At 41.0% G+C, this 10,810-nt stretch overlaps 1 protein-coding gene across 1 annotated transcript; it reads left to right on the top strand.

Annotated features, from left to right (window-relative positions):
* Positions 1-1,875: 1,875 nt before the first annotated feature.
* Positions 1,876-3,373, top strand: LOC127214806 (E3 ubiquitin-protein ligase MSL2-like). Its single transcript, XM_051175057.1, is given in 2 exon segments — positions 1,876-3,123; positions 3,125-3,373. Coding segments are annotated over 2 exon segments (1,497 nt in total).
* Positions 3,374-10,810: the final 7,437 nt, after the last annotated feature.

The raw sequence follows: 10,810 nt of genomic DNA, 5'->3' as shown, positions 1-10,810 counted from the left end.
CTTGAGGCTTGCACTGAGCATGCCCTGTTCTAGGAGCCAAAAATGGAGAGCAGGTCATGAGCAGTGTGCTCATGTTTGTTTGTGGGGGTGCATGGGGGAAGGGGTCACAGCGAGGCAGGCGGGGATGGTATGCATGGGCTAATGTGTTTATAGGGCTTTCTTAAATGGACTGTCAAAGTGCACTATTAATGGCGAAAGACTATATTATCGGGCAGGGGGATAAGAGTTGAGGGGTGTGTTGCACATGACATGAGCCAGTAGGTAGCTTCAGGAGGGCGTGGAGGGGGCTTTTAGAGACAAATCAGGAGGAAGGAGAAGCAGATGGAAAGGAAGCTGGAGGGGTGGGGGAGGGATTGAAAGCATGCTTTTCACATGCTAGCTAGGGCTAGCTAGCCACATCAGAGTCTCAAGGATGACAGTGTCTCTGCCTCTTGAGGTAAAGGTCTCAAGGCGGCGAGACATGGGGGAGGCCCCCCTGGTACCCCGGGCCCTGCACCACAGTGCAGTATAGGGACAGCCCAAGTGAAGTGACAATGTGCCTTCTAACCTATCCACCAAAACCCATGCAACCTAGGAGAGAGAGAATTTGAGAGCACCTGGGGAAGGGGCAGAGAGAGCTTGAGGTTTGCACTGAGCATGCTCTAGGATACCAGGCAGGCCTGAATCATTGCACCATCCACCACAACCAGAGCAGTAAGTGCCTAAATGAGGTAGAGCTGTGCATGAAGTGAAGGTGAGAGCGGCCAGGCCCAAGGGAGGGACTGCAGTGGGCCTCTTTGCTGGGCTGTGGTGGTGGCCTGGCGCGGTGAACTCGCATAAGCCATGGTTCAGCAGGCAGTGGCAGTGGCAGTAGAGCTTTGATGAGTCATCAGTGCTGTGCTGAAAAGATGGCAGGGCTGTGAGTGGGCTGGGGCTGTGAGTGGGCTGCACTTGTTCTGGTGATCATGAGTTTGCAACCTAGGGAATGAGTGGTGCAGCCACTGCTTGCTGGGCCTGTTTTCTGCCCACTCACACCTTCTGCCCACAGCACCTTGGGCCTGTCCATTTCCTCCCAGGTCTCCCTTTTGGGCAGGGGCCTCCTTCCTGCTGCATGAGGCACAGAATGGACCCCATATCTAGCATTGCAGGATAACAGCAGCTACACCCACCACTGCCTAAGCTCCTGGCACTAGACTCCTGCATGGTAGTCCTCTGTGCAGGCACTGCAATGGAGTAAGGGCCCATGGCTGGAGATATGGTGCTCACCTGGAACCCATCGGGTCCATACTGATGCTCTGCAGCTCCATCCAGAGGTGCCTCTGTGGACAGATATGCTGCTGGAGCCCAGGCCACCAGGAGAGCTGCAGGGCTAAACCAAGTGCCATTCCATGCCAGATCATACAATCTGTGGCCACCTTGGTTGAATTCGAAAGCTGGTTGCTCACTAGTTTCCTCTCTCTTTGGTCTGCAGGACTAAGGGACAGAGGAGGGGGCACCAAGGACCCATGTGTGGGAGGATGCTTTAGCTTCACACACTTGCATTGATTTTGGTTGCTGCTATGGCCAGTAGTTCTGCTCAGATTTCTCCTAATATTAGTAAACTCGCCATTGTTCCCTGGCTGCTTAGAAACTTGCATCCCGAATTTCTTTTCAACTGAGAGCCATTGGTGTTCAAGTGTTTGCAATGAACCCTGTGAATGCTACTGCTCTCTACATTTCTGCCAGTCGCTTAGTGCTCAACCATGACCCTGGAAACCCCAAGGCATTTCAAGAGATTATCATGATCCTGCCTTTCTTGTGGCAGTCCCTCTCTTGCTGTGTTTGTGGACATTTGCTACAAGATCCTATTGCGCCCACCAAATCTACCTGCCAACAGTATGTCTGCAAAACTTGTAAATGGAGAAAACGCTGACGAAACCTTCATGTAGCTGGTGCATAGACTATGAGCACTTTGAGGAAAACAAGCAGTTAAGCATCCTAGTGAAGTGCTGCAAGAAACTATGTGAATATATAACCCAGACAAGACTGGCAGAGGACATAAGAGAAGCAGTTGATTGTTCTTCTGATATTTTAGCTTTACTCAGTGAAGGATCACTGTTTTGTGAGAACACAGAGAAACCTTCAGACTCATCCTTCACTCTGTGTTTGACACATTCCCCTTTACCTTCAACTTCAGAACCCATAGCAGATCCTCATGCTAATTTATCTCCAAAGTCTGAAAGTGCCCTCAGCATTGCCAATGAAAGTTCTGTTGTCAATGGTTTGCCTACTTACAAAGGACTTTCAATAGATAGATTTTGTATAAATATCCCCTCACCTAAACATCCAAATATTAATGACATGTGTAATACTGTTGATATAAAAACTGAGGATCTGTCTGTCAGCCTGTCACCTATCTGTGACACGGTAACCACTAACCTGTGCTCCACAGATATTGATATCTGGAGTTTCAGTGAAGAGCCAAAACCTGGTGACTCTCTTTTGCTGAGTGATGAGGAAGTAATCCACAGTTTGGAAACTGTTTCAAATAAAGAGGTCGGATGTCCTAATTTGCATACAAATTTGGAAGCCACTGTATCCAATGAAACTTTCTTGTAGCTTTCTTCCAAGTCTCTTAGCCATAATTTTTTTATGTCTGCCAGCCCTATACCTCATGTGTTATCATGTACAGCAGCAACTCCAAAGGTAGCAAAATTGAATCGAAAAAGAACCAGATCTGAAAGTGACAGTGAAAAAGTTCAGCCACTTCCAATACTAGGGGCGCCTACTCCTGTGACGGTGAAGCATGAAAGGAAAATCTTCCTTCAACCTATAGCTACTGTTTCCAATGTAGGCACAACACCCAAGACCACCAAAACTGTACTTTTATCTACTAAAAGCATGAAAAATTGTCATGAACATAGATCCAAGAGATCCCACTCTAAATCCAACCCAGGTATTCTTAAAAAAGACAAGGCAGGACAGGCAAAGATTCTTAGTCATCATGTTATGCCAGGAAGTACTACCAAGACTGTGTGCAAAAAGCCCCAGGGAAAGGAAGGGTGTAAATGTGGGCATGCTATGCAAAATCAAAGTAATCTTACATGCATCAGCCAGCGCTGCCATTGTTACTCTAACCAGAAAGCCTGCTTACATTGCAGATGCTGAAGGCTGCCAGAACTCCTACACAGCCAATGGGGAGAAGAAGCTGGAGGTATTTACTGTGCCAGTGAAGGCCTTGGAGCAGAGCAGACTCACATTGGGGGTTAATGTGACCAGCAATGCTGTGCGCAACACAAGTACCAGTTCCAGTGTTATCAATGTCACAGTGTTGCCAGTAATGACATTTTTAGTCTCCAGTACAAATGATAACAAATGTTTGAATAAAGCTATAGATATGAGATTTGAATGTTAACTCAATGGGTCTTGAAGCCTACCCCTGGTAGTAAATAGCTACAGTTTTATGGCAGCTATGATTGTGCTAGTTTAACTTGCCGGAATTTCTGCATATAGATCACTTGTATCACATGTTTTCATTGCTAAGTTATATGTGTTAGTGTCGTTGAAACAGTGTGCAGATAATGGAGGAGTAACCCTACAATTATATGTTCTTAGTTCTTACAGAACCTGATAGTTTGAGAACAAATGCTGATGCAAGATGCAACTGATTTATACAAAATGAACTTTGGCAAGGAAAATAACGTCATTGTTTTTTATCATGCTTTGTGCATAATCAAAGTTGATGATTAAATGTAAGGAAGTGGCATCTGGTAAGTTCATCAGGATTGTGCTAGTTTTTATTTTTTTTTAATAGTCATTAGTTTATCAGGCTCAGCCTTCTGATTTCTGATGCCACAGAGAACTTTCTCCTGTTGAAAAGCTGATGTGTCCAGCTCGACTTTTGCATTTACATAATACTGATTCTGATCATGAAAATTGGCTACTGGTGTGTATGTAGCAGGTCTCAAATCAGCAGCATCAACAGTATTACGAAAGAAAATTTCCCACTCATTAGGATGTTTTAAGAAATCTGTCTTTTAAAAGAAATCTGTCTTTAAAAAGTGAACAAATAAATTCTGTCATACCACTAATGTTAAGCAGTTAATGCTTTAAATATTTGAGTTCAGCCCCCTTTCTAATTTCTGACTCACTTCTATGAAAAAATTTTAAGTCCTTTCAACTGAGAATGTTCTATTTGTGAAATAAAGTGAAGAGTTGTTTTATTCTGAACATAATTGAATTAATATACTTCATGACATATTTTATAAAATTTAAAAATTGGGTTATACTTAGAAAAATTTTGGAATAATGACCCAAATGTTCCAAGATTTATGAATTATATTTATAGCTATTGATGATTTATTTGATTTTTGTATTCATGTTTATTTGCCACAGACATTGCCTTGAATATGCTCACTTTTTCCTTGTCTCTTTTTTGTCCTTTTTTGTTTTTGCTTTTGATGGGTGCTGTTCTTAAGGAAGGCTTTTTTTAAAATTTATTTTATATAACAAAGTCCATTTAAATGAAAACAAACATTTATAGACAATGTATGGGAATTTTGGCGTTGTTCTTTCCAAACTACTTCCTGCTGGTAAGGGGCTCTGTCATGGGGGATTCGAAGAAGATTCAGAAATCCTGGCTGTAGTCAGTAAGGCTGCATTGTACAGCTGTTTTGAATGAAGGATCACCTCATACTCTTTTTCAGGTGGTCTGGCTTGATCAAACCACATTAGTCTGGAAGGAATCCACATCTTTTCATTTTCTGTGGAAACAAAAATAGAAATCATTTTCCCCAGTAACTCGTCCTTGAACTTAAATTTTGGAGTCAAAGCATTGTTTTTTAAATTTAATATATTATTTTACATGTGGATCCCAGTTCCATCTCTCTCACTCCCTCCTTCCCTCCTTCCTTCCCTTTACCATTTCTGCCCTCTCACATGCTCTCTAACCACCCTCCCCTCCCATCCCCCCACCCCAATTCCATATGTAGGGGAATGCCATCCAGTTGGGGTCACTTAGATCTGACAGGTAATGTGAAGTAAGGACTAGGGCTTTTCTCCTGTCTCTAGATGAAGGCAGTTATCCCTCCATGGGGGATATGTTCGCAAAGTCCTTTTGTGCACCAGGGATACATCCTGGCTCCACTGTCTGAGGTCTCTTAGACTGCTCAGTCCTTCTGGCTGAGACCCATATTCAGGGGAGCCTGAGTCAGTTCCATGCTGGCTTCCAAGCTATCAGTCTAGTGGCCGTGAGCTCCTCCTTGTTCAGGTAAGCTAACTGGATGTGTTTCTGCCACATGATCTTGTCCTCTCCATCTGCATCTGGGTTCTAGTTCGACTCAGTGTTTATGTATGGGTGTTTGATCCTGTTTCCAACAGGCATTAGTTGAGGGCAACATGGAGAAGTTAGTTGTTGATCTCACTCTCCAGGAAGGGCATTTATGAAAGCCTTTCCATGGAAGCTGAAATTGTTAGTTGGGAGCAGACTTGTAGTTCTCTCGACCATTCTTGGTGTTCAATTTTATCTTCAAACCAATATTGGCTCCCTCTTTTATGTTCTCTCTCTGTGTCTCTGTCCCTCTCTCTCTCTTTCCTATCTTCTATTCCTAACCAGGCTCAATCTTCCTGGTCGCACATGTTTTCCTTTCCTCCCCCTCATTTTCTCCTACTTCTCTCCCCATTTAGTGCCCCACCACTTCCCCTGAGCTCCGGGGGACTTGTCCCTTCCCAGTTCAGTGAGGGACTTTATATGAATCTCTTAGAATACACCTTGTATCCTAGTTCCTCTGGTAGTGTGAATTATAGGCTGGTGATCCTTTGCTCTAGGTCTAAAATCCATATATGAGTGAGTACATATTGTGTTCCTCTTTTTGTGACTGGGTTACCTCATTCAGGAAGGTTTCTTCAAGTGCCATCCACTTGCCTGCGAATTTCAAGATACCATTATTTTTTTTCTGCAGAGTAGTATTCCATTGTGGAGATGTGCCACATATTCATTAACCATTCTTCAATTGAGGGGCAACTAGGTTGCTTCCAGGTTCTTGCTATTACAAATAGTGCTGCTATGAACATAGCTGAACAGATGTCTTTGATACATGGATGTAAATCCTTTGGGTATATGCCTAAGAGGGGGATTGCCGGGTCTTGTGGTAAACTAATTCCCATTTTCCTGAGGAACCTCCATATTGATCTCCAAAATGGCTGTATGTGTTTTTACTCAAACCAGAAGTGGAGGAGGGTTCCCCTTTCTCCACATCCTCTCCAACATCATTGGTGTTTCTAATTTTAGCCATTCTGGCAGGGGTAAGATGGTATCTTAAAGTTGTTTTGTTTCGCATTTCCCTGATAGCTAAGGATGTGGAGCATTTTCTTAAGTGTCTTTCAGCCTTTTTAACTTCCTCTATTGAGAATTCTTTCTTCAGTTCTGTACCCCATTTTTAAATAGGGTTATTTGGTGTTTTGTTGACTAGTTTCTTGAGTTCTTTGTATATTTTGGAGTTCAGCCCTTTGTCAGATATAGGATTCATGAAAATCTTTTCCCAGTCTGTGGGCTGCCATTTGGTCTTGTCCACTGTGTCCTTTGCTTACAGAAGCTTTGAAATTTGAAGAAGTCCCATTTATTAATTGTTTCTCTCAGTGTCTGTGCCTCTCATGTTATGTTCAGGAAGCAGTTTCCTATGCCAACTTGTTGAAGGGTACCTCCTACTTTCTCTTCCAATAGGTTCAGTGTGGCTATATTGATGTTGAGGTCTTTGGTCCATTTGGACTTGAGTTTTGTGCATGGCCACAGACATAGGCCTATCTGCAGTCTTCTATACACCCTCACCCAATTGTGCCAGCACCATTTGTTGAAGATGCTGTCCTCGCCCCCATTGTATAATTTTAGCTGTTTTGTCAAAAATCAGGTGTTCATAAGTGTGTGGGTTAATATCAGGATATTCAATTCGATTCCATTGGTCTACCTGTCTGTTTTTATGCCAATACCACCCTGTTTTCAGAGCTATAGCTCTGTAGTAGAGCTTAAAGTCAGGAATGGTGATGCCTCCTGAAGTTCTTTTATTGTATAAAGTTGTTTTGGCTATCCTGGGTCTTTTGTTTTTCCATATAAAGTTGATTATTATCCTTTCAAGGTCAGTGAAGAATTGTGGTGGGATTTTAATGGGGATTGCATTGAATCTGTAGATTGCTTTTGGCAAGATTGCCATTTTTACTATGTTCCTCCTACCTATCCAAGAGCATGGGAGATCTTTCAATTTTCTGGTATCTTCTTTAATTTCTTCCTTTATAGCCACAAAGTTCTTATATACGTCTTTTACTTGTTTGGTAAGCATTACAACAAGATACTTTATGTTTCTTGTGGCTATTGTAAAGGGTGATGTTTCTCTGATTTCTTTCTCTGTCTCTTTATTGTCTGAAAAAAGTAGGGCTACTGAATGTTTTGAGTTTATCTTGTATCCTGCTAGGTTGCTGAAGGTGTTTATCAGCTGTAGGAGTTCCCTGGTAGAGTTTATTGGGTTGCTTATGTAAACTATCATATCATCTGCAAATAGAGATAGTTTGACTTCTTCCTTTCCAATTTGGATCCCCTTGATCTCCTTTTGTTGTCTTATAGCATTAGCTAGAACTCCTAGTATGATATTGAAGAGATATGGAGAGAGAGGCAGCCTTGTCTTGTTCCTGATTTTAGAGGAATTGTCTTAAGTTTCTCTCCATTCAGTTTGATGTTGGCAATTGGTTTGCTGTATATTGCTCTTATTATTTTTAGGTATGTTCCTGTTATCCCTGACCTCTCCAAGACCTTTATCATGAAAGGGTGTTGAATTTTGTCGAAGGCTTTTTCCGCATCTAGGGAGATAATCATATGTTTTTTCTTTTTCTCTTTGTTTATATGGTGGATCACGTTGATAGATTTTCATATGTTAAACCATCCCTGCATTCCAGGTATGAAGCCTACTTGGTCATGTTGAATGATTTCTCTGATGTATTCTTGAATTTAGTTTGCCAGTATTTTATTGTGTATTTTAGCATCGATGTTCATCAGGGATATTGGTCTGTACTTTTCTTTCTTAGTTGTGTCTTTGTGAGGCTTGGGTACCAAAGTTATTGTGGCTTCATAAATAGAGTTTGGCAATGAACCTTCTGTTTCTATCTTGTGGAATAGTTTGAGGCGTATTGGTATTATGTCTTCCTTGAATGTCTGGTAGAATTCTGCACTGAATCCATCTGGCCCTGAACTTTTTTTGGTTGGAAGGCTTTCGATGACTGCTTCTATTTCATTTCGGGTTATAGGTCTATTTAAGTTGTTTGTCTGTTCTTGATTTAATTTTGGTAAGTGATAGTTATCCAGAAACTTGTCCATTTCCTTTGAATTTTCAATTTTTGTGGAATACAGATTTTCAAAGTATGACCTGAAAATTGTCTGGATTTCCTCTGTGTTTGTTGTTATGTTCCTCTTTTCTTTTCTGATTTTGTTAATTTGCATGTTCTGTCTCTGCGTTTTTGTTAATTTGGATAAAGATTCGTCTATCTTGTTGATTTTCTCAAGAAAAAAAAAACCCAACTCTTTGTTGCATTGATTTTTTTGTATTGTTTTCCTGGTTTCTATTTTGTTGTTTTCAGCCCTCAAGTTAATCATTTCCTGGCGTCTACTCCTATAGGGTGAATTCGCTTCTCTCTGTTCTAAGGCTTTCAGTTGTGCTGTTAATTCTCTTATGTGATTATCCTCTGTTTTCTTCATATGGGCAATTATTGCAATGAACTTCCCTTGTAGCACTGCTTTCAAGGTTTCCCATAAGTTCACGTATGTTGTATCCTCATTCTCGTTGAATACTAGAAAGTCCTTAATTTCTTTCTTTATTTCTGCTTTGAACCAGGAGTGGTGCAATTGCACATTGTTCAGTTTCCATGAGTTTGCAGGTTTTCTGTTATATGTGTTGTTGTTGAATTCCAATTTTAAAGCATGGTAGTCCGATAAGATATAGGGGACTATTCCTATTCTCTTGTATCTGTTGAGGTTTGTTACGCCACCTAGTATGTGCTCGATTTTAGAGAAGGTTCCATGTGTAGCAGAGAAGAACTTATATTCTTTTGTCTTTGGATGGAATGTTCTATAGATGTTTGTTAACCCCAGTTGAGACATAACTTCTGTTAGTTCTTTTGTTTCTTTGTTGAGTTTCTGATTTGTCTTCCTGTTTAGTGTTGAGAGTGGTATATTGAATTCTCCCACTGTAAGTGTGTGAGGTTTTATATAAGATTTGAGTTTTAGTAGTGTTTCTTTTACGAATGTGGGTGACTTTGTATTAGGGGCATAGATGTTCAGAACTGAGACTTTGTGTTGATGGATTTCTCCTGCAATGAATATGAAATGACCGTCTTCATCTCTTTTGACTAATTTTGGTTTGAAGTCTAACTTGTTAGACATTACGATTGCTACGCCTGCTTGCTTCTTATTTCCATTTGATTGGAAAATCTTTTCCCTACCCTTTACCCTGGGGTAATGTCTATCTCTGAAGCTTAGATGTGTTTTTTGTATGCAGCAGAAGGATAGATTCTGTCTTTGTATCCATTCTGTTAGCCTGTGTCTTTTTATAGGTGAGTTAAGACCATTAATGTTGAGGGTAAGTAAGGACCATTGATTGTTGATGCTTGTTTGATTGTTTGATTTAGGTTTGTTGTTGGCAGTGGTATTGTGAATATATTTGTTCTGCTTCACCCTAGGTTTCTGGTGTAGTTGGATTATCTGTTGTGTACATTTTTGTGGGCGTAGTTACCTTCCTTGGATTGGAGTTTTCCTTCCAATACTTTCTGTAGGGCTGGATTTGTAGATTTGTATTGGGAAGATCTTGTTTTGTCATTAAATATCTTGTTTTATTAACTTTATGGGGAAAACAAACATTCTGTTGAAGAGAAGTCTAGTCAGTTCCTTGAAATTACATGGCCCAAGTTAACAAGGACTGACTAGGTGTAGAGATAACCCTGTGATTTCAAAAATTTTCTGGTTTGTCAGTGCAAATTTTAAGAAAAATTCTGCTAGGGCAGTTCCAGTTTCTTCTTCATTCACCATCTAGTGAGATCTGATGTGTGAAGTTGGTTTGATTTGGCATACAGCATGTTCAATGATGGATACTCACCTCATAAAGGCATGGATAAGCATCTATTGGACACATGGCAGATGACACCTCTTGTTTTGTAGTGTATCCTGGTGTCCTTTCCTGTGAATGTGGTCAAGAAGTAATAGGAAGTTGAGGACAGGGAAAGAATATTTTCAAAGAAGAAAAGAAATAACCTAAAAGAGGGAGCCATTATACATTTAAGGAGAAAACTGGCATTGGGAAAATGCCCTGAGACCTACAATGATGAAAACAACAAACAATGTAAGTACTAGTGGATAGGCTATCATTAATCCCCTTCAAAGATTACGAGATTAATGACTACCTTATATGCCATCCTGGAGCCTTCACCTAGTAGCTGATGGAAGCAGAAGCAGACACCCAAAGCTAAACACTGTGACAAACACCTGGAATACAGTTACATAGAGGGAGGAGTGATGAGCAAATGTGTCAAGACCAGGCTGAAAAAATCCACAAAATAAGCTGACCTGAACAAAGCATAACTCATGCAAACCCAGTCTGATAGCTGGTAAACCAGCATATGACTGTACCAGGCCACCTGAATGTATGTGTTATTTAGGAGGACTTGGCAGTCTATGGGGCCTTTAGTAATGGATCAGTACTTATCCTTAATATATGAAGAAACTTTGGGAGCTTATCCCTCATAAAGGGATACTTTCTCCCCATAGACATATGAGGGAGTTCATAGGCCATGATTCAAATTATATGACACACTTTTAAGA

Source organism: Phodopus roborovskii, unplaced genomic scaffold (assembly GCF_943737965.1).
Source record: "Phodopus roborovskii unplaced genomic scaffold, PHOROB, whole genome shotgun sequence".
NCBI classification, from domain to species: Eukaryota; Metazoa; Chordata; class Mammalia; order Rodentia; family Cricetidae; genus Phodopus; species Phodopus roborovskii.
Note: the sequence above shows the minus strand (reverse complement) of the source record. Positions and strands in the feature narration are given on the sequence as shown.